The sequence below is a fragment of the Choristoneura fumiferana genome, chromosome 18 (assembly GCF_025370935.1).
Source record: "Choristoneura fumiferana chromosome 18, NRCan_CFum_1, whole genome shotgun sequence".
Lineage (NCBI taxonomy): Eukaryota > Metazoa > Arthropoda > Insecta > Lepidoptera > Tortricidae > Choristoneura > Choristoneura fumiferana.
In genome coordinates, this window is record NC_133489.1 from 1,592,072 (window position 1) to 1,614,360 (window position 22,289).

Sequence of the window (22,289 nt, forward strand, 5' to 3'; positions counted from 1 at the left end):
GATGGGTGGACATTGATCCTCAACAAACAAACCTAATTGTGTGTAAAGTTCCCATCGCACTAGGCCACATGGGAGCTACAGCCTAAGCCCTTTCATTCTGAGAAGAGGCCTGTGTCCAGCAGTGGGACGTATATAGGTTGGGATGATGATGGCCTTTTACCAGCCATTCATTTATTGTTTAGTGCCCATGTCAAGGCAGTTTACACACCATACCATAAAGGTACACTACACTACACCTACTCGTCTAATAAAAATATACCTACTGGTGCTGTCACCTTGTGGCTTGTGATAGAAACTACACCGTCAACCAGCTGTCCAGTCCTAATACTTCAAATATGATCCGCTAGATGTCACTAACTCGCAATACCGAACATGTGCTTGAAAAAAACGCGGACATCACAGAACCCTGTCGTAATGACATTTTAATTTTATGCCTTTCGATAAACTAGTTATAGACAAATAATATTTACTATGACAGGGTTCCATGGTGGCCTAGCCGAAATGAGACTGCGCAAGCCACGTGCGGGTTGGTATACATGTACGCACATAGCGGACCGGCGGCATAATAAGGGCTACCGTTTTCGCGCTCACCAGTTGGCGCCACTGTAGACAAAGGTCCTGCCTGAAGTATAGTGGTTAGTTTGTTATTACGGGTGTGAAAACAAAATTTACATTTAAATCATATTTAATACATTAAAATCGTACCATTAAAATATCGAGCATGCCACAGTGTTGCGTAATCCCGTTTTGTTCGGAAAAAAGGGAGGACAAAGGTTTCCGAAAGCAAAAAACTGTCTCAAAACCCATTCATTGCCCCGTAACGAATATTGGCCATAATTAATTTCAGCAATTGCAAAATATTCACCAAATTATTTTAATTAAATAAACCCGCGTAGCTCAGCCAAAAACAGTGATATTTGACATTTCGGAGACCTCTCGTTACAGCGCCTCTAGCGGCGAATTCATACGCGATAGCCGTCGGGCGGTAAAAATTAACATTTATGTAGATGAATGTTCGGGAAAAAGCCACCTGCTATAGCAACCCTCAGCTGCATTGATCTAAATAAATAAATAGGGACAGCTTATACTTCATATCGAAAATACAAACTGAAACATAGATGCACAGAAAACCCAGAAAGAGACCAGCGCTGGGAATCGAACCCAGGTCCTCACCATTCTGTGTTGCGTGCCATACCCCTACACTACCACTGGACAGGAGTACAGACACGAATTTTTCCTATGCACCACATATCTCAGGTTGTTTGTTTCTTATTAAGTCACTTAAGCAGCGACACTAGCGACATCTATGTTGTAGCCCTCATCGAGAAACTTTCAACACCCCATTGGAACTAACCGCTCACCCGGACCAGAGATGTCGGTATTAAGCAATCAAATTAAGATTGGTTAAGGGGCTGTTTCACCATCCATTGATTAGCGTTAACCGACGGTTAAATGTGATGCCGTCTCCGTCTATTCGAACAAAACAAATAGAGACGGCATCACACCTAACCGCCAGTTAACACTAATCAATGGATCGTGAAACAGCCCCTAAGTCTTTTTGTATTAAGACTCCAAAAACCAATCTTAGCTTATATTTCGTTAAAATGCCGGCATCGGACCAATGACTCTCCCTGAGTAGTTGGTACTCATGGCCGGTGGTAATCAGTAATCATCACTCAAACTAGGGATGAATGCTGAAAATTGAGGAACAGTCAATGAAAAACCACAATATACACCTAAATACTTTATTACGTTATCTATTATTATTCGTATGCAGTTTGTATCTTCCCGCCTCATGCGGTCACTTGTCGTGGCTAGACCGCGAGTCGGGGTCCGATATGGTGTGCTCGTGCATTTCCAGCTCGAAGTCATCCACCGCCATCGGGGTATCTGCAAGAGAGTAAATTTATTTATTTATATTGTATTCCGATCCAATTTATGACAAGCGTAAACAAAGACGCCATTAACCCAACCATAGACAGTGAGTGATATAGAAACCTAGAACCTATTGCAAAATAATTAATCTGTTCGGTAAATCGATTATTTACTAATTGAATAGATAGATCAACGTATTTTTGTCTATTTTATTATTTACAATACTTGATTTAATTCCAAAGACTTTATTCAATTATAAAAGCAGTAACTATTTTTTGATTTTAAGGAAAGTAAATAAAAATCGCTTTTTCATACGCGCATTAATCGATTTTTAAAATGTCAAATTTTCTACCATCTCTAGTACGCTAGTCTATGCTACTACAGATTATACACATGTTTCAATTAAGAAATAACGTCAGATTTTGACGAAAATTTTTCAAATGAGAAATAAATATTGAAATCAAGTGGATTTTTGTGCGTTTATACAAGAATTTTGATCAAATCAGTTTGTTTACACTTTTAATAAATTGGATAGGCATAACGTATACTAGCGATGACCTTCAGCTTCACTTGGTGTTTCTACTAGCGAAAACTGATACGTTTTAGAGCCATACAACGTGTCTACTGTCCGTACAATGCCCGAAATCCTGAATAGTTCCTTTTCAAGAATGTTTTAATGTTGTAAGTTATTTGATATCTTGTATGTTGTACATACAGGCTGTTCAGAAGTCATCATCCCAGCCTATATACGCCCCACTGCTGGCACAGGCCTCCTCTCAGAACATGAGGGCTTGGGCCATAGTTCCCACGCGGGCCCAGTGCGGATTGGGAACTTCGCACGCACCATTGAATCGTTTCGCAGGTTCGTGCAGGCGTCCTCACGATGTTTTCCTTCACCGCAAAGCTCATGTAAATTTCAAATGTAATTCCGCACATGAATTTCGTTAAACGTCAGAGGTGCGAGCCGGGGTTTGAACCCCTTGAGAGGCGATAGGTCAAACCACTAGGCCACCACGGCTTCCCCTGTTCAGAAGTAAGTAAATCAGTATTTTTTCCGTGAATATTGTGGCATTTGGTATGAGGCTTTGTACATAGGATAGAAATACCTTAATCAACAAGTTCTATTCATCTTTGTCCAGATTATAGAGACACATTGTATGGCTCTAAAACGTCCTATGGGTCTTATATAGAGGCACAGTCACTTAAAGAGTAATAGAGAGGGCTTTGGTTGGAGTATCTCTGCGGGATGAAATCTGGAAGAACTAAAATACCCTTAAGGGCGCCTTTACACCTGCGAGTTTTACTTACGTCAGTCAGTTACGTAAGCGACTTACGCTAAATTTTCAAATGTAAACACTCTTTGTAAGTGATTTACTGTATATTCTTACTGCTTACGTAAATTGGAAAATTACTAGTCTAAACGTGTTCGAGTTAGGTTATCGAACTGAACATTACGGAAGTAACTCACAGATGTAAAGGCGGCCTATGAATTGCTAAACTCAATTGGCAGTGGGCAGAGCATATTGTTCGAAGAACTGATGGCCGCGTGGCTCGCTTCGCGCGCGGTGTTACGGTGTTACTGGGTGTGTTACTGCTTGCGTTACAGATGTAGTGAATGTTGTGTAATCCTATTTTGTGGGAAAAGTTCGTTTTAATCTTGCTTTTTAACTATAGGTAGCTTACTGAAGTATACTGAAGTTAATTGAGAAACCAAGATAAATACTAACGTATCCGACAAAACAAGATATGGTAAAATAAATTATTCAATAGACCGGGGGGGCTACTACGAAATTCAAAAATAGAAGTCCGTGTCGTACTGTCTATCTCAGTCTCGTATACTACTAACATTATAAATGCGAAAGTTTGTAAGTCTCTTTTTTTGTTTGTTAGTTACTTCATCACGTCTAAACCGCTGAACCGATTTGGATGTCAAAGTCGAAATATCTTTATTCAATTTAGGTTATAACAAGCACTCTACCACCGGTTCGGAAAAACCTCTGTTGAGAAGAATCCGGCAAGAAACTCAACGAGGTATATTTTTTATACATCACAAGTATTTAACACAATTTTATTTTTAACACAGTAGGTTCGCTATTTGAATCAATCGCTAATGCGGATCGGAATTATTTCCAAATATCCCTGTCCATGATATAATCATTAACTTTATAATACGCTTAGATATTGTTTGTTTGTTTGTTTATACTCTTTATTGTACGAAAAGGAAAAACAAAAAGGTTACATAAATAAAAGTAAAGAAGATAAGATAAGAAAGAAAAGCTATTAATGTCTTCTTGACCATAGAGCTTGTCCAGATGAGGCGATTTACGCGCGAGTGGACTCGCGCGTTTCATTTTATATTGCGTCCAGATGACGCGTTTTACGCGCGTTCCTACACTGGGAGGGATTGCCAGTTAAAAGATGGACTCGGATACAGCGGTCGTGTTGTGGCTTGCATACCGTCGATGGAAATGTTGTAAACGAAGAGCTAGACGATTTAACGTGCATCCAATTCTACGTGACAAAATGATAAATAATAAATAATATAATAAATATAAATTGAGAGTTCTATTGGAATAGTCTGAAGACTCCATATCCCATATGGCTACTCTTTTTTCAACTTCGTCAATAAAAAGTTCAGTATCGAAGTTATCACGCTCCATTTTGAACTAACAATATAAAAATATAAAATCTAAATACGTCCACTCGCCATGGAGTCGCGCGTGGTAGTAGGTGGCAGCAATGGCGCCTGGGTATCTCAACTCGCGCGTAGTACGTGCGAGTCGAGAGTCGCGCTCATTGCACGCGATTTACGCGCGAGTTGCGAAACGCGCAGCATCATCTGGACGGGATATATGTAGCCCCAGTACCTCGGGAACGCGCGAGTCCACTCGCGCGTAAATCGCCTCATCTGGACAAGCTCATAGATCTGTTGAAATTCGGTATACAGATAGTTTCGAGTCCCGGGAAAGGATATAGGATAGCTTTTATTTCAGAAAATTGCATAGTTCCCGCGGGATAGCGCTAAACGAATTCTACGCGGTGTCACGGGTAACGGCTAGTTATTCACTAACCCCCTTATTCATAAAACTTAACAAGCCTATGTTAACTAACAAATACAAATGTCGAAGTGACAGATAAGGACAAACGAATTTTAGCGGCATTTTAACTAAAATAGGTTTGATTGTCGTTTATGAATAAGGGGGTAGATCTGTACTGGTTCGCTTGATACAGTGTTACTGCGTGCCTCACCCAGGTGGTCGAGCGTGACTCCCATGGCGCGGCGCAGGCGCGAGAGCGGCGCGAGCGCGGCGGGCGGCACGCGCGCGCACATGCCGCGCAGCCAGCCCGTCGTCTGCCGCGCCAGCTCACGCTCGGCGCCGCCCAGGCGCGCTGCTAGAGATAAGTGCCACGGCAACGGGCCCGACAACCTGAAACACACGTATTTTTATAAGCTTTCTTGCATATCTTGCGAATTCACTTTAATTTAATCCATTTCCAGTTGTCACGGATCACAATGCAAGAGTAGTCAATAAAATTAGTCAGCAAAAAAAAAGTTTCATTAAGAATGAAATTTTCAGCTAAACTTTCTCAGAAACACTCGTAACTCCACAAAATTATGTTAGACTGTCCTGCAAAAGGTCTTTCGAATCTCCCGTAATTGTAATCAAAACAGAAAAGCAGAAGAATTGGTAAGAGCGGGTAACACATCGGGCACTCGCGTAACACACGCGCACGTTGGTAACATACATACCTCACGCTCAGCATGGCGTTTGTTTGCGTGTGTTTGCTGCTAAATATGTTTGTTGTGCGTTGTGTTGTTTATGTTTCTATTTTATTCTTATTTATATTAGCTTTGACGACTTCAACATTACATTTCTCGTAGATTGACACTTATGTAAATTATGATTTAATATTATATTGAATGAATAAATGAACTAAACTACGGTATTTATCTAGACATTTGATAAGATTTCTGTCACAGAACTATCAGTACTACCTTTGGTTTTATGCGAACCTTGTCTCAAGTCCGTTTCGGGTGCGCGGAGTGATAAGCGAGTGTTATGTGTTTGTTTGGATCGAGTGAAGTGTTAACTGTTACCACACAGTAACACACGTCACCGCTATAACTATCTCACCGGTCTCCCTGCTCCTTTTCTAGCTTCTGCAGCAGCTGTGCGGTGTGAGTGAGAGCGGCTGCTATCCCATAGTCCCGTTGCGAGGCCGCGACCTCATCCTCAATATCGTTAAGGAAGTCCACGTCGATGCCCAGCGAGGACAGGCTGCGGAGCTGCTCGATGTCCACGCGGACCTTGGATATGTCCTGGAAAACCAGCATGTTTAGGGTTCCGTACCCAAAGGGTGCCAACGGAACAATACTCTGGTAGTATACAATAATCTGGTAGTGACATCCTGGTAGTCCAGCCAGGATCGTCTCCGCAGGACGGAACTCTTCAACGGTTAATGGCGTGGACTTGAAATTTGGTATGCAAATGTGGTTTGGGTGACAATGCAAGTACAGTAAACAAAAACCGGCCAAGAGCGTGTCGGACACGCCCAAAATAGGGTTCCGTAGCCATTACGAAAAAATTAAGTAATATTTTCTAAGGATTTCGTATTTTATACGGAATCTTCCAAGTTTAGGTATATTTTATACCTTAGGCTGCTATTTACTAATAAAGTACTAATAATTCTCAAGCAAACTTAGCCGTTATAGTTTTCCTTGAAAGTTTGATATACTAACTACCATCCTGAATTTTTGCAAATTTTTCCACCCACCGGTTTAGATTTTAGAGGGGGGGGGGGGACGCTCGATTTTAATGAAAATTTGCACTTTAAAGTTGAATATTTCGCAAACAAATCACTGAATCGAAAAATCGTCTTAGCAAACCCCAAATGGTTTTAAAAGACCTATCCAACGATACCCACACTGTAGGGTTAGATGAGTTTTTTGGGATTAATTTTTTTTTGATTTTTTTTTATTGTACCATTTTGTCGGCATAGTTTACTTATATATGCGTGCAAAATTACAGCTTTCTAGCATTGATAGTCCCTGAGCAAAGCCGCGGACGGACAGACAGACAGGCATGGCGAAACTATAAGGATTCCGTTTTTGCCATTTTGGCTCCGGAACCCTAAAAAGTACTTACAGTCAGCAAAAAAACCTAACCTAACCAGGTTATTCTATATTTATTGCGTGTGCTGCCAGTTAATGATCGAAGATCCCTTGCAGTCCTATTGGGTGCTTAAGCGCTTGCACTCACGTTGTCTTCAGCAGGCGGCGCCTCCGGCTCCTTCTTCCTGTCAGGGAACATGGCTTCCATATCGTAGAACAGGGCCCACGGGGAGTCAGGCGCGAACCGGAGCATTTCCTCGTTGCCGTTGCCAGTCTCTGACGCTGTGGAAGTTTTGGAGAAGTTTATTATACAGTATACAGGGTGGCTAATTTAGATCGGTCAGTATGGGAAAGTTTGAAACTATAGGACAAACGAAGATCTGTTCTTAGGAACCGTATCATAGATTTTAGTAACAAGAAAAACTGCATTCAAATATTAAAAAAAAAAAACTTGTTCTCAGTACGGGAATCGAACCAGGTCGTTTTGAAAAAAAAAACCGTATTATTTCTATTTGGATATCGATAACGTAGGTCATAAGCAATAAATGTTACTATTCAGCATTGAATAAAATGCATTGTTTTCATATAATTAATAATGTAAGTTTTATTTTTCAAAACGTCCGGGTTCGATTCCCGAGTTGAGTACAAGTTTTTTTTATGACAGTTGATTAAAATCAATGACACATTCAGTGCCACGTAGCGTAGCGCTTAACTGACCGATCTAAATGTGTATACAAGTAAGAGATAATACCCAGCTTTTTGTTGTAAAGATTGTTGTCGTATTATTAGTACTCACGCAGCGTGTGATACAACAGATGCGACTCTTCCTTGGTGAGCTTGGCGAAGGTACCGTCGTAGGACGGCGCGAACGAGCTGAAGGGCCCGTAGTTCAGGGGCTTCACGCCTTTCACGAGATTCCGCCGGTCCTCGCGGGGCGCTGGGAACGGTATTACATGGCTATAAAATTCAAACTTTTTTTTTCTATATATGCCCCTCGGCCAGCGACATCTATGTACATAGATCTACAGAGAGATCTATATAGTCTATACATATACAGCCTTATTCATAAAAAGTTAGAGCCTCCTTGAAGGCCCGATGCTAAAAAACGTGATTCATAAACTTCTGTTAGCGCTAATCAGTCGATCAAGGCTCTGCTAAAGTTAGAGGACCGTAGACCCTCCTTTATCTCCCTGCTAAGTCACAAAATGGCCGCCACAAGTTTGAACAAGCTGACTTTGACAAGAGCAAAAAACCATACCGAAGATATGTTTAGTGAAGGGTGAAGCTACGCAAAGATTAAAAAAAAACAGGAAAATTTATTTTCAGGAATTTGTATTTATAAATCCTCTAAAATTACTGCTACTTTACTACTTTACTAACAATAAATATGAAAAATAAAAAATTAGGATGATTAACATAATTACGGCTTTTTGCCCTTAAACATAAACATGCGGATCGGAAATGGCGGGAAAACAAACATCTCGCTTTTTTTTCCTGCTAATTTGCTGTCACTGCTGTCAATTTTATTTTTTTAATTATCGATGAGGCCATTTTTTGTCTTTGATTTGTCAAGATTGCCAACATAACGCGTCTAATCCGTCTATCAGCAGCTCAACAACTAGCAGACTGCTAGCAAGCGTTTATGAATCATACTTCTTGACAACCGTCTAACAAGCTTAATCAGTCTGCTAAGTAACAGACCGATCAAACCTCAATTAAGGATTTTTTATGAATAAGGCTGTTAGTCTGCATGTTTCTTTCATCAATACGGCGCACACAATATTTATATGTTCACAGCGCGGATTTGTGAACCTTTCACTATAGTTTGCTGACGTCCGTGACAGGGGTTGTTTAAAAGTAATATTGATGATTGATGCGCCGCGCTTTTTGTTCCAAACAGCCAGTCTAGTGCTAGGTACACTCGAACCAACTGAATCGTGACCCACTGTGGAACCTTTTCATAGAAAAAGTCATAGTGACATTGGGTCAATTAACTTTTTCTTGTTTGTTATTCTGTCCCGATGTCCAAGAGATAACAGTGACAGACTTTCTTAAAAAAAACTGCTTTGATATATGGGACTAATATGCTTAGGAGATATTCTATAAAATAATGAGCTTGTATAAAATAATGACAAAATTTATACTCAATTAAATTTTACCACAGAAAACCTACAGAAACTCAATGAACTAAAAGAATTACCCTGCTCACCCGCGACCTACGATAGCTAAGCTTATGCAAAATATGCGCGTTCATGCAGTTCCTCCACCTCACAGCTGTAAGAACACACACAAATCACACAAACCCATCTATCACCACCACTACACTGACGCGTTTCGAACTCAACCAGAGCTCATCTTCAGAGTGACACAACCGTACACCATGCTACCAGTTGTTAGATCTCTAACCTTATTCATAAACGACAATCAAATAATTTAGTTAAAAATGCCGCTAAATTCGTTTGTCCTTATCTGTCACTTCGACATTTGTATTTGTTAGAAAGGGACAAAACATTTGTTAGTTAACATAGGCTTGTTAAGTTTTATGAATAAGAGGGTAACTATTTTGCATAAGCTTAGCTATCGTAAGGTCGCGGGTGAGCAAGGAAATTATTTTAGTTCATTGATATGGACCACCGCAAAGTAACGCCTGATTCAATAAACTATAGAAACTCGTGGTTTAAAGAGTTGTCCAGGGGACGTAACCATGGCAACGAGGTGCAAGAAAAAGTTGATTGACCCTATTGCATTGCTTGACAGTTAGAACGTTCTACGATGGGGTCAGGAATCCAATGGTTCGACTGTACATAGATGTCAATGCCCTCGGCGTAACATTCGTGGACTTGTTAGCCATCTTTGTGTAATTTATATGTGTTTTGTTTGTATAATTACCACAATATTTTAGTTAATTCCAAAAAGAATTAGTTTCTGCCAAGCTTCTTGCGGCGCATTCCTCTTAGCAAAGATGTAGTTAAAAAAAACCGGCCAAGAGCGTGTCGGACACGCCCAAAATAGGGTTCCGTAGCCATTACGAAAAAATTAAGTAATGTTTGCTAAGGATTTCGTATTTTATACGGAATCTTCCAAGTTTAGGTATATTTAATACCTTAGGCTGCTATTTACTCATAAACTACTAATAATTCTCAAGCAAACTTAGCCGTTATAGTTTTCCTTGAAAGCTTGATATACTTACTACCATCCTGATTTTTTTCAAATTTTTCCACCCACCGGTTTAGATTTTAGAGGGGGTGGGGGGGGGGGACACGCTCGATTTTAAATCACTGAATCGAAAAAATCGTTTTAGCAAACCCCTGATGGTTTTAAAAGACCTATCCAACGATACCCCACACTATTGGGTTGGATGTGAAAAAAAAATCACCCCCACTTTACGTCTGTGGGAGGTACCCTAAATATTTTTAATTTTTAATTTACCATTTTGTCGGCATAGTTTACTTATATATCTGTGCAAAATTACAGCTTTCTAGCATTGATAGTCCCTGAGCAAAGCCGCGGACGGACAGACAGACAGACATGGCGAAACTATAAGGGTTCCGTTTTTGCCATTTTGGCTCCGGAACCCTAAAAAAGTGACATATAAAAGAGCCCTTCGCGGCCTACTTGTAGAATAATACATTTTATTTTCTGTGGCAATAAATGATTTTATTATTACTAATGTTTTTTGTCCTTGTCTTACCATAGAGCGTGCCGGTCCCCTGCGTCAGTTTCCCGACGTACTGTCCGAGCGTCATGGGCCGTTCGTCGGCGGGCGCCGTCGCGTCCACCGGATTCGTGACGATATTCAGCGTCGTCTTGCCCTCTGCGTCCATGTTGGGGAACGCTGCGGGGCAAAAACACGGATTACTAATGTATGGGCAAAAAACTATTCCCAATGTATCACATCCCAAATAACCTACCTAACCTACTTTTCTGGTAGCAGTTGATTTCTGTGGTTGGTTTGTGCGAAGAGTCATTTAGAACAAACATTTTTTTGGAATACAATATTAGCCAAAATAAAACGTTTGCTTAATAAACGTAAATATAGTAATAAAATTTGACAAAGTAAAATTATGCCAAATGATAATTTGATCAAAATGAATAAAATGCGAAATGTAAATATGCTAAAGATTCGTTTGGGAAAATGAAACTACTGCGATAAGTTTTTTGGGAAGTGAAATTTGGCGAAAAATATTTTGAAAATACAAACTGAAATATAGATGCACAGAAAAACCAGAAAAATATGACCACCACTGGGAATCGAACCCAGGTCCTCGTATTCCGTACCGCGTGCTATACCGCTACACCACTGATGGATTGTAGCCCCTCCCCACAAAAAATAAAAAAAACACCATCAGTGGTGTAGCGGTATAGCACGCGGTACGGAATACCGAGGACCTGGGTTCGATTCCCAGTGGTGGTCTTATTTTTCTGGTTTTTCTGTGCATCTATATTTCAGTTTGTATTTTCAATTAAGGTTTTACGGGATGACCGTAAAAGTAAAAATTTGGAATTGAAATAAAAAATACAAAAAGATTCCAAAAAACCAGTCTTGAAAAATATTTTGCCGAAACGGCAGTACACCCAAAAACACATGTACAGTAGTTTCAACTAATCCTACACTAAGCAGCGAATTTTCATTAGATTCGGTACACTTAACGAGCTAAAATTATCGGGAAGCTCGGAGTGTCAGGGTGATCATAAAGAAATGAAAATATGTCGAAAGTAATATACCCAGCAGCACAAAATTTGGCCTACTCTACATACAAAATGACCTATAGCTTACATTTGAGGGCCAGTCTTATTGCCGCTCAGTATATATAGCTACTTTATATCTTACAGTTTAAATTCGTTTTATTATTTTTACTAGCTTTTGCCCGCGGCTTCGCACGCTTACAATTATCGCGCGCTGTTCCCTTGGGAGCTGTGCATTTTTCCGGGATAAAAGTAGCCTATATCACCCTCTGGCCTATAAACTATCTCTATGCCCAAAAATCACGTCGATCCGTCGGTCCGTTTCGACGTAAAATTCGGACAAACATACAAACACACACACTTTCGCATTTATAATATTAGTATGGATAATTAAAAAGTTATAATGACTTTCAAGTAGTCAAAAACGATTTTAAGTATTTTATAGAATCATACCAAAAGAAGTGTGGGCAAGTGCACCAGGTAGACCGGCGGAGAGATGGCTCGATTTCCCTAACTTTCCCTGACTTTCCAGAAACTGGACACCCTGTTAAACCTTATCCGACGACCGGATGGCTAAGTGGTTAGAGAACCTGACTACGAAGTTTGAGGTCCCGGGTTCGAATCCCGGCCGGGGCAGATATTTGTGTGAATAACACGAATGTTTGTTCTCGGGTCTTGGATGTTTAATATGTATTTAAGTATGTTTATCCGTTGCCTAGTATCCATAGTACAAGCTTTGCTTAGTTGGGACTAGGTCAATTGGTGTCAAATGTCCCATGATATTTATTTATTTATTTAGTGTAACATCAATGTTCAATATCTCAAAAAAGGCTGATAAAACATGTCTAAGAACCATCGCTAGAAACCCTGCTTTCAAATAAAAAAAACCGCATTCAAATCGGTTCACCCGTTTAAGAGCTACGTTGCCACAGACAGACACATAGCGGTCAAGCTTATAACACCCCTCTTTTTGCGTCGGGGGTTAAAAATGAGGTGAGCAGATAAGATGGTTACCTTTCTTAGCCAACCGCCTCCTGTGCTGCTCCCTAGCGGCCTCCATCTGTATCTTGACGCTGTCTCCGCTGTCCTGGCGCTCCTGCCCGTCGGAGACCGTCTCCGCCTCCGAGCCTCCGGACTTGATGGGGCTCGAGCGCTTTAGCACCTTCTGCTGGGACGAGAGAGGTCAGTCGGGGGCGCAAGGGCCAAGGACCTAGGGCATGCTGGCGTTTAAGTTGGCGGAGGGTTGCTCGTGGCTGGTTTATGATAGAATCCATTCATTTTAAGGAAATAATGATTTATTGATTACATTTATCCGTTACCTATCCATAGTACAAGCCTTGTGTTAACGCCGTGCATGTGTGAGTGCGGCTGGCATCTCACACACACCAGCACAACTCGAGGCAGTCGCGCGCGCCGCAGCTCCACATCATTCGGCCAAGGAGCGAGCTCGCAGTCACTCGCTTTCTATTACATTTTTTCATACAATTTGTCATAATTTCATTAATAATAATACACGCTGTTATAACCAAGTCTTGCCTACGTTATTTTCGAATCTGCGCCAACACCTTGCTAAGTTTGTCGGTCAATTGGTGTCAGCTGTCCCATGATATTTATTTTCTTTTCGAATTTCTTAATAACGTCTGTGCCGTTTGGACCCACTAAAACTTTTCGGGTACCTAAATTTTATATGCAAAAGTTCTTTGCGATGGTTCAGACAAATCGCGACAGTTTGCATAGTTTTCCATTGAGTTCAAAATGCATGCTTTGTTTTCAGCTTTACTTTTACTGCACAGATGAGTTATCAAAAGATAGAAAACACTATAACTTCTAGATCTAAAACACGAATAAATTAAAGAAGTTAATCTTTTTAATTGTAATAATATTGCAACAATTTAGTTGGAATTTTTAACGCCACTTGGAAAGAAATGTTGTAGTCTAAATGCTGAAGATAGAAAATAATGCAGCTAAAAATGACGCGATAAACAGATGTTACAACATTCCACAAACAACCCACCGGCCAAATACCTAACACTTGCAATGCTGCACATGCATTACCGGGTCACGACACCCATCGTTTGTTAGAGCGATAGGGCATGTGACACATCTGGAACAAAAACGATTCAACCCTAAACTGTGCCACAGGAATCCCTTCATCTAATTGGTCGAGGATAATAAACCATTTGGATGATTCGCTCGAACAAACCACGGGTTTTAAAATGCGCATCAAAACACGACCAGTGGCTCATTTCATAGCGCTCCAAACTCCACAAGTTCAAATTTGCAATAATCAATTGTTGCCAGTTTAGAGATAGAATTTGACTAAGTCGCCATGAAATAGGGCCTCTGAAGCGAAACAAAAACAAACTCTATGGGCCACTACTAAATCTGCAAAGGGTACCTTACGCCCGTACGTCCTAAGCGGCTGCATGGCAGAAATTTATTCAGTGAAGATCTTTTATAACATTAATTTAATAATAATAAAGAATTTTAAATGTTCACCGTAGTAATTTGTGCTTTCCGGTCTATTTACTCATATTAAAATAAATAACTTTAAATACGACGTAACGTAACAGCAGTAACAGGCATGTACCAAATATGGCACACGACTGAGAAGGGATAATGATTCATGTGCCAGATGTGGTACACTGCCGACACTGCAGTGAACGCACGGTTTTGACATCCACGCTAATATAATAAATGCGAAAGTCTGTCTGTGTGTTACATTTTCACGCTGAAACCGCAGAACCGGTTTACATGAAATTTGGTATGGATATACTACTACCCGGGGAAGGATATAGGATAGTTTTATCCCGGAAAAATTATACAATTGCGGAATAAGGATAAACAGCAGTTGTCGCGGGCAACAATGAAATATCAAATCTAGATTAAAAATAAAAATCATCATCATCCCAGCCTATATACGTCCCACTGCTGGGCACAGGCCTCCTCTCAGAACAAGAGGGCTTGGGCCATAGTTCCCACGCGGGCCCAGTGCGGATTGGGAACTTCACACGCACCATTGAATTGCTTCGCAGGTTTGTGCAGGTTTCCTCACGATGTTTTCCTTCACCGCAAAGCTCGTGGTAAATTTCAAATGTAATTCCGCACATGAATTTCGAAAAACTCAGAGGTGCGAGCCGGGGTTTGAGCCCACGACCCTCTGTTTGAGAGGCGATAGGTCAAACCACTAGGCCACCACGGCTTACAAATAAAAATAAAAATACACAATAGAAAACAATATTGCAAATTAAATTTTTACTAACATTGAAAATTAAGTAATGGCAAGTTATATTTTATGGAAAGTAATTTGGCTGCTAAGCGAGACTTGAGTCTCAACTCTCACTCAACCGTCGTAAACTTCCGATTATATTTCCGCTATTATAAGGGGCTGTTTCACCATCCATTGATTAGTGTTAACCGACGGTTAAATGTGATGCCGTCTCCGTCTATTCGAACAAAACAAATAGTATTCAGTATTCAGTATTTATTTATTGCAACACCTTTTACAAAAAGTTATAAAAAATGATGCCCTGTTGGGGCGTGGCAATTTTAAATTTAATTACATTAATTAACTTATACATAACATATTATGCTATTTTAACCTCATGTATTTTTTAGGAAGAGGTTTAAGGAACACTTGTAAATTAACTTTATATAAATAGAGACGGCATCACACCTAACCGCCAGTTAACACTAATCAAAGGATGGTGAAACAGCCCGTTAAAGTTGCGGATACAGAAACAGAGGTCTGTTGCATCACTAACTATAACCAACCGAATACCGATTGTCAAAAACTGCGGAAGCTCGCTAAATAATTATAAATATATTAAGTTATGTCATAAAAATGGTAGTAAAACACTGGTTTAGAGGATCACACCCCGAACTTGAGAGTGATTTAATAGCACACTCACCAACAAGCTTGGACCAGGATTGGATATTTCAATCAAAGTACTGGTATCCAGTTCATACAACACATATGGTTGAGAATTCATCTTGTATTTTACACTGTCAACTCTAAGCAATCCATGATAAAATTTATGTAAAAAATAAATTATGTTTACTTTAAAAATAAGCCTCTTTGTAAATAAAACAAATAAAAATGTTAAAGACAAATGTCATTTTTTTAATTATGTTTTGGGGGTAGTTCCACAAATTTGCCCTTAATATTGTAGGTAGCCTGTATGACAATCCAATTAATACTATACATGCGAAAGTTGTGAGTGTATGCGTGTGTGTACCCGGGTAGGACCTTTTCGTCATCAAATTTGCTGATTTTTTTGGCAGATATAATATACAGGTAATGTCAATATGACATCACTGGCACAAAAGCTCTACCCTGGTATGCGTTTCAGTTTCTTTGACTGTATGGAGACAGCTTTTCTATCTCGATGTTCCCGTGGGATCCATGCAAAATATCAATTTTTTTTTTATACAGTATAGGCTTGCGTTTGGCCACAATCACGCCTGATGGAAAGCGAGGATGAGGCCTGCGATGGAGCACGCTTGCCTAGTAAATGCTCATTCACCCTAGACTTGAAAGCTTGAAATTGTGAAATTTGTGAAGTGTGGCATGGTGTAAGTCAGTATTGAAATTTTTACCCGAATTTTTTTCTTCGCTAAACATTGACTGTTATATCTATATCTTTATAATAATACATAGGATTTCTCCCGGTCCCGGACGCGACTCAGGAACCTTATTCTGACCCCATCGACCATAAGTCCTGTGAGCAATGTGACCCGCGCCCTGCCAGTTCAGTTAACTGCGAGCTGTCGGTAGGCCTCCAACAAGATGGAGCCACGACCTGGTTAAGATCGCGGGATCGCGGTGGATGCGGGAAGCACAAGACCGGTCTGAGTGGAGAGCCTTGGGGGAGGCCTATGTCCAGCAGTGGACGTCTTTCGGCATATTCGGATATGGCAGATTCAGTGCCACTACCATGAGTTTACAGTGACCATACTCGATATCGACGGCGTAAATTATTTGTATGGAGAATTGTACAGCGCCTCTACAAATAATTTACGCCATCGCTATCGAGTACGGTCACTGTAAACTCATGGTAGTGGTACAGCAGTCATCAAATACTGTATAGTATTCCCATGGGAATTTGGCGAAATTGGACAATGTCAAAGCCATTTAGTGGTTTACGCCAGAGGAACACGGATAAGGGTTAAGGTACTTGGTATAATGGGCATAGTATAGTTATTGAAAAAAAAACGTGATGGAGAAACATATTTAGAAAAATGTTAAGCTATCTTCAAACTAAATTTCATCTAAATCCGTCCAGCCGTTTTAGTAACAGACATACAAATACACATACTCTCAAACTTTCGCATTTATAATACTAGTAGGATCCATTACCTCAGACACACAAACATCTCTTGACTCACCACATCCATCTTCCCGATGTCAAAGCCGAGCTCCCTGATGGGTATCTCATACATGTAGGTGAGCATGTCTCCGAGCGGCCGCAGCTTCTGAGGAGTTAACTGCTTCAGTCCGGCGTGGAGCAGCCTCCGAGCTGCCTTGTGGTACACTGTGCCCGCCTTGTTGTACTTCATTGCATTGTTGCACATCAGTTTGAAGTCGCTCTGTGGGTTAAATACAGGGTATGTAACAGTATAGGGTAAGAAAAATGCCTGTTAAAGATTATTCGGTCAAATAATCTATATAAAATAAATAAATATCACAGGACAATTCATACCAATCGACCTAGTCCCAAAGTAAGCTTAGCAAAGCTTGTGTTATGGGTACTAAGCAACGGATAAATATAATTATATAGATAGATATATACTCAAATACATAGTAAACACCCAAGACCCGAGAACAAACATTCATATTTTTCATACAAATATCTGCCCCAACACGGGAATCGAACCCGCAGAATCTATATGCAGTACAAAATTTGGCCCACTCTACATACAAAATTCCCTATTACTGCATGCAATGCATATATCGTAAGTAAAAACTCAAATGAAAATCACCAATTCTTTGCTACTGTACCGTGTAAGATTAAACTGTAGAACAAAAAAACTTCAGGTATTTTATAAAGAAGTTATTGGTAAAAAAATCGTTTTTATTTAATACAAACTTTTTTGTTGACTATCTACTAGCATTGTCATCAAAGGAATCGCCGAAATATACCGTGCATGCATAATATCCGAATGACGGCACCAAATAATAGTACATTGTGTCTTAAGGGCGGTAAACAAGGAATTACGAACGAGAGCCTATTAAAAGCCCGAAGTCGAAGACTGAGGTCTTTAATGAGTCGATGTTCGTAATTCTAGTACCGCCCGTGCGACATACAATGTTTCTCATCACATTTGCGAGTAAAATTGTATATTTGTAACAGAAAAACTAATATTTTTTCAAAAATTGCCTATACCGCTGACTGCGCTCTTGGCAGCGCCAGCCTCCGCGCCGCCTTCCCCCCCCCCAGCCTGACCATGCGCCCGACGTGCTCCTGCACGCCATGCAGTATCACACTCATTGACCGACCTCGGGCTTCATGACAACAAAATTAGTACGCGCATTGACTCATTTACCGACCAAGGGTTTCATGAGAAGCACATTAAGGTCGAGGGTTTTATTTGGGGGGTTGCAACCAAGGTAGCCTGCATGTTACGACACTGTTTACGAGCAAGTGTGATGAAAAATACTTATTTTTTGATGTGTTTGTTGTTTTTTAGAAAAATATGGCGCTGTCTATTGGAGGACGATGTGTTTGTTATTGTCAGGCAAATGTTTGTGAAATACTGGAAAGAGGGCAAAGCCGCGAACAACAGCAAGTTTTCAATAATTTAAATTTCAATATCTTACAATAAAACAATTCAGAGACTTGTACTCGTTGTCATCGATCTTCTGCTTGATTGTGGAGAAGTCCATAGGGCGCCTGATGATGTTGGAGTAACCTGGTGCAAAGTTGTCATTGACCGGCCACGCGAAGAACTGGTGAGGGTCCCGCTTCTCCAGGTTACGCAGCAGCTGCTCCAGCAGGCGGGACAGGGGACGCCGCTTCTGGGAGGCCTGCGGATACAAAGAATATATGATAGAAATGTTTATTTGTTCCTGTTTGTGAAGATATTTATAGACAACATTGGAGACTAATAACAATTTTGAATTTTATTTTGTTAACGCATCGCATCGCATCGCAGCGCCATCTAGCAGAGTACGCAATGTACTATCAACGGACGTAACAAGGAACGCAAGTCGATAAAGCAGCAAGCGCCGCGCACGCCGCGGCCCTGCTGCCCCTTTCCCCCCCTGGTGCTTTATAAGCTCCACTTTTAAAATGTATCGAGTCATTCTCACTAATTTTTTCACTTTTGTAAACCTATCATAATCGTAACGAAGACACAATAAATTAATTACTTATATTTAAATAAAACAAATCATTCTGCCCGAGTTGCACCCTAGGCCTCACTATAGGCAGGCTAGAAAGAAAGGAGAAAGGAGCGCAAGAATTCCGAAGCTGATCAAGACCCGTAAGATCCTCAACATATTTAACTTGATAAAGATTCAGTGTTTATTATTTGTAACAATCATAATCATCATTGCTGCTTTAATTTGATAGTGACACAACTCAGAATTCTAGGGCAGTGCATTATGAACTATGTCACTATTCACTTAAAGTTCAATGCTAACGCTCCCTTTATTTTGGATTGTGTCATCAAATTAAACTAACACTACACCTGCTATTATTAGGTGTAGGATTTCTATTGTTGAACATAGGCCTGCCCCATAGACCTCTAATTGCTTCGGTTGTAAGTGGCTTGCATCCACCACTTTAAGCAAAATAAAATAAAATAAAAATTAAGCATAGCATTAAGAAGAATTCACTTGAAATTCATCAAATTTGCAGTTATTTCACAAAGAGGACCAATCGTATTAAAGGATCTATTTGTTTTATAATCTAATGAACCTACAAAAGAAAAGGGGAATGGGGCTCTGGTGATATGTGATGCAAAAATGATGTTTCAATTTGAATACAATACAAATGTGACAACGGAGAAAGCAAATACAAAAAAAAAAGACAAATTGTGCATAGGTAATGTATTTTTGAAATTCTAAGTTTTATCAATCATTATCATCATTATGTCAGCCTGCATATATATACATCTGACTGCAGGACACAGGCCTCCTCTCAGAGTAACAGTGTTTGGGCTGTAGTTCCCATGCAGGCTCAGTGTGGATTGGGAACTATAAACTTCCGATATTTGTCATTTTCTGTATCACAACCCAGTACCGGGCCATCAAAATAAAATACAAATACAACAAATACAAATACAAATATTTTTATTAACAGAAACATATTTGATACAATACAGAACATATCTATCAGACTCCAAACTAGGCTGAGCCTGTATCTTGGACGTCTGCGAGTGCGAATAACAGATTTTAGCTTTAGAATTAAGCGACAACATGCAGGAAAAAAAATAATAATAAAATAATAAAATTACAAAATTGACACAAAAACAACCGGCAAAAAAGTAAAACTAACGTTTATACTATGTGTGTATGTGCTGTGTGCGTGTGTGTGCGCGTGAGTGTGGTGTGTGTGTGTGTGTGTGTGTGTGTGTGTGTGTGTGTGGTGGTGTGTGTGAGTGCGTGTGTGTGCGTGTGTGTCTTCACGCTTGTATTTTTGACTTGTTCCTGGAGTATTTAAGTTATTTATCTCACACAATTGGCAACCAAATTTTCCGTTTCTCCATACGACAGGGTTAAAAGCCATTTTTTGTACAACATTTTTCGCTTAGACACTGAGAAACACTTAATATCACACTGCTTACACACACTGTGTAAGTGTAAGGGTGAGAGGCTGGGACTTCCTAGCCATAGCAGTCTAACAAGGGGTAGAGTGTGCCTTAAGGTTCGTTTGCTCATCATTACTCCGTACAACGAAGAATTGAGAATCACTGTGAGTGCGAGAGACTGCTTTAAAAATGAAAAGTTGCCGCACTCTCAGTACCCTGGCTTGCCGGTAACACGTCTGTAGGGAATCGACGAGATTTTTAAAAACATAACCTTAAGACAGACGCAACATTCCCGCCTTGTTTTAAAAAAAAACCTACTATCAATCAATGCATCGTAAATATTTGTAAAAAACTTAATTGTAAATGTATTAAGTCCATTTGTTGTTGGAATGTGCTTGGAAATCAGACTTGAGGAGAAGAGTTCTTGGGGGTTTGGGCCCCATGCTTAATGGCCAGGTCAATTGTTGGCTCTCAGAGCCAGCATCTGACAAAGCCATTTGCATATAAGTACCACTTTTCTAATATGTTCCTTGTGTAGGGAAAATGAGCGAGCACCCATGAGGCTGACATGATCACCTGGAGTGTTCAAAGCCTCAACAAAAACAGGAAAAAAAAAAGAAGTATTAAGTGGGTCACGAAGGGGCAGTGTGAAAAATGACCAGGCCATAATGTTTGGGAAACTGATCTAATGTAAGGAACCTGATATCATTAATTACCAATACTGACATATTCATTTAAACAGGAGAAGTACTGATAATTGAGACTCAAATGCTGACTTTTCAGTTAAATATTTTTTTTTAAAAGGCTTTTTGTATGTATAGGTACTATAAAGATTTATAGATGTTGATTTTGCTTTCAACCAAGCTGAATCAACCACCAACCTTGAGTACACAAGTACGAGGCTCCCTAGAGCTGGGACCCGGACTCAGCCTGCGGTGAAGCTTCTTGGTCAAGCCTTCATCATCAGTATCATCATCGTCCGACAGCTTGATCTGGGGAAATCATCAAAGTACTTGGTATCTCACTGTGAACAAGTTTGGTCAATCAAAATGGCCACCAACTACATACACCTACACATTTGTGGTCATATTTTCCTAATTCAGTACATTTTACTATGCGCTTTCTGTTTATTTAAAGGTTAAGTATTTATTTACCATTGTTTAAGTACTATTTAAACATGCTAAATAATATTTTCACATTACAAAATCGGCAAACCTACCATGTCGATTTCGCGACGTCTTCTTTTCTTTTTCTTAGGTTTATCATCCATTTCCCTGTGATCATCGGTAGCGGAATTCTCTACGTCACTCATGTCTAACACTTCCTCTGTTAAAAACACAGAATTCATTTAGTAAACTGTTGATTTATATATTTTTTAAACGTTTTAAGCAGTAGGTTATGTTTTTAACTTACTACAGCTTAGCTTGTCCATGTCGTCCATAGTTTTTACAACAATTTAAAATTATATTATTCAGTAATTAATAGTCTAGACTAATCACACCGAGTCCAGTTAGATTATTCAGTAATAATAAACAATAAACTCGTCAATCATGAAATATTTTACAAGTAAACGCAAACGCAAAGATGTTTATTTTATGTTCTCAATTAACAACATTTTCATGTGTCAAAATGTTTCCTAATAATCGTCTTCTATTTGTTAAAATAAATCAATTGACCAATCAACACGCAGAATTTTTCCATTAAAATTCACAGGTGACAGTGAGAACATTCCAACCACGCTTAACGTTTCTGTTTACGCAGAATACTGTTCATTCCCATGCATTATTGTAGCGTTATTAAGATTATTTAAATTAATTTCTCCTAAGTTTCTATTATGAATAGCATAAGTCACACATGTGGC

The 22,289-nt window shown here is 39.8% G+C and overlaps 1 protein-coding gene across 4 annotated transcripts; it reads right to left on the minus strand.

Annotated features, from left to right (window-relative positions):
- Window positions 1-1,729: 1,729 nt before the first annotated feature.
- Window positions 1,730-22,046, minus strand: LOC141437775 (bromodomain-containing protein 7-like). Of its 4 annotated transcripts, XM_074101277.1 has the most exons (13): window positions 21,842-22,046; window positions 21,648-21,754; window positions 21,310-21,420; window positions 18,495-18,701; window positions 17,063-17,263; window positions 14,073-14,096; window positions 12,689-12,839; window positions 10,680-10,823; window positions 7,785-7,925; window positions 7,137-7,270; window positions 6,012-6,196; window positions 5,125-5,303; window positions 1,730-1,890 (listed from the first exon to the last, which is right to left on the minus strand). In XM_074101277.1, exons 1-13 carry the CDS (start codon window positions 21,867-21,869, stop codon window positions 1,802-1,804), a joined length of 1,701 nt encoding a protein of 566 aa, XP_073957378.1. In that variant the 5' UTR covers window positions 21,870-22,046; the 3' UTR covers window positions 1,730-1,801. The 4 variants fall into 4 exon arrangements, with proteins under 4 accessions (XP_073957378.1, XP_073957381.1, XP_073957379.1 ...); XM_074101280.1 differs by lacking the exon at window positions 21,310-21,420; XM_074101278.1 differs by lacking the exon at window positions 14,073-14,096 and having other exon boundaries at window positions 12,689-12,842.
- Window positions 22,047-22,289: the final 243 nt, after the last annotated feature.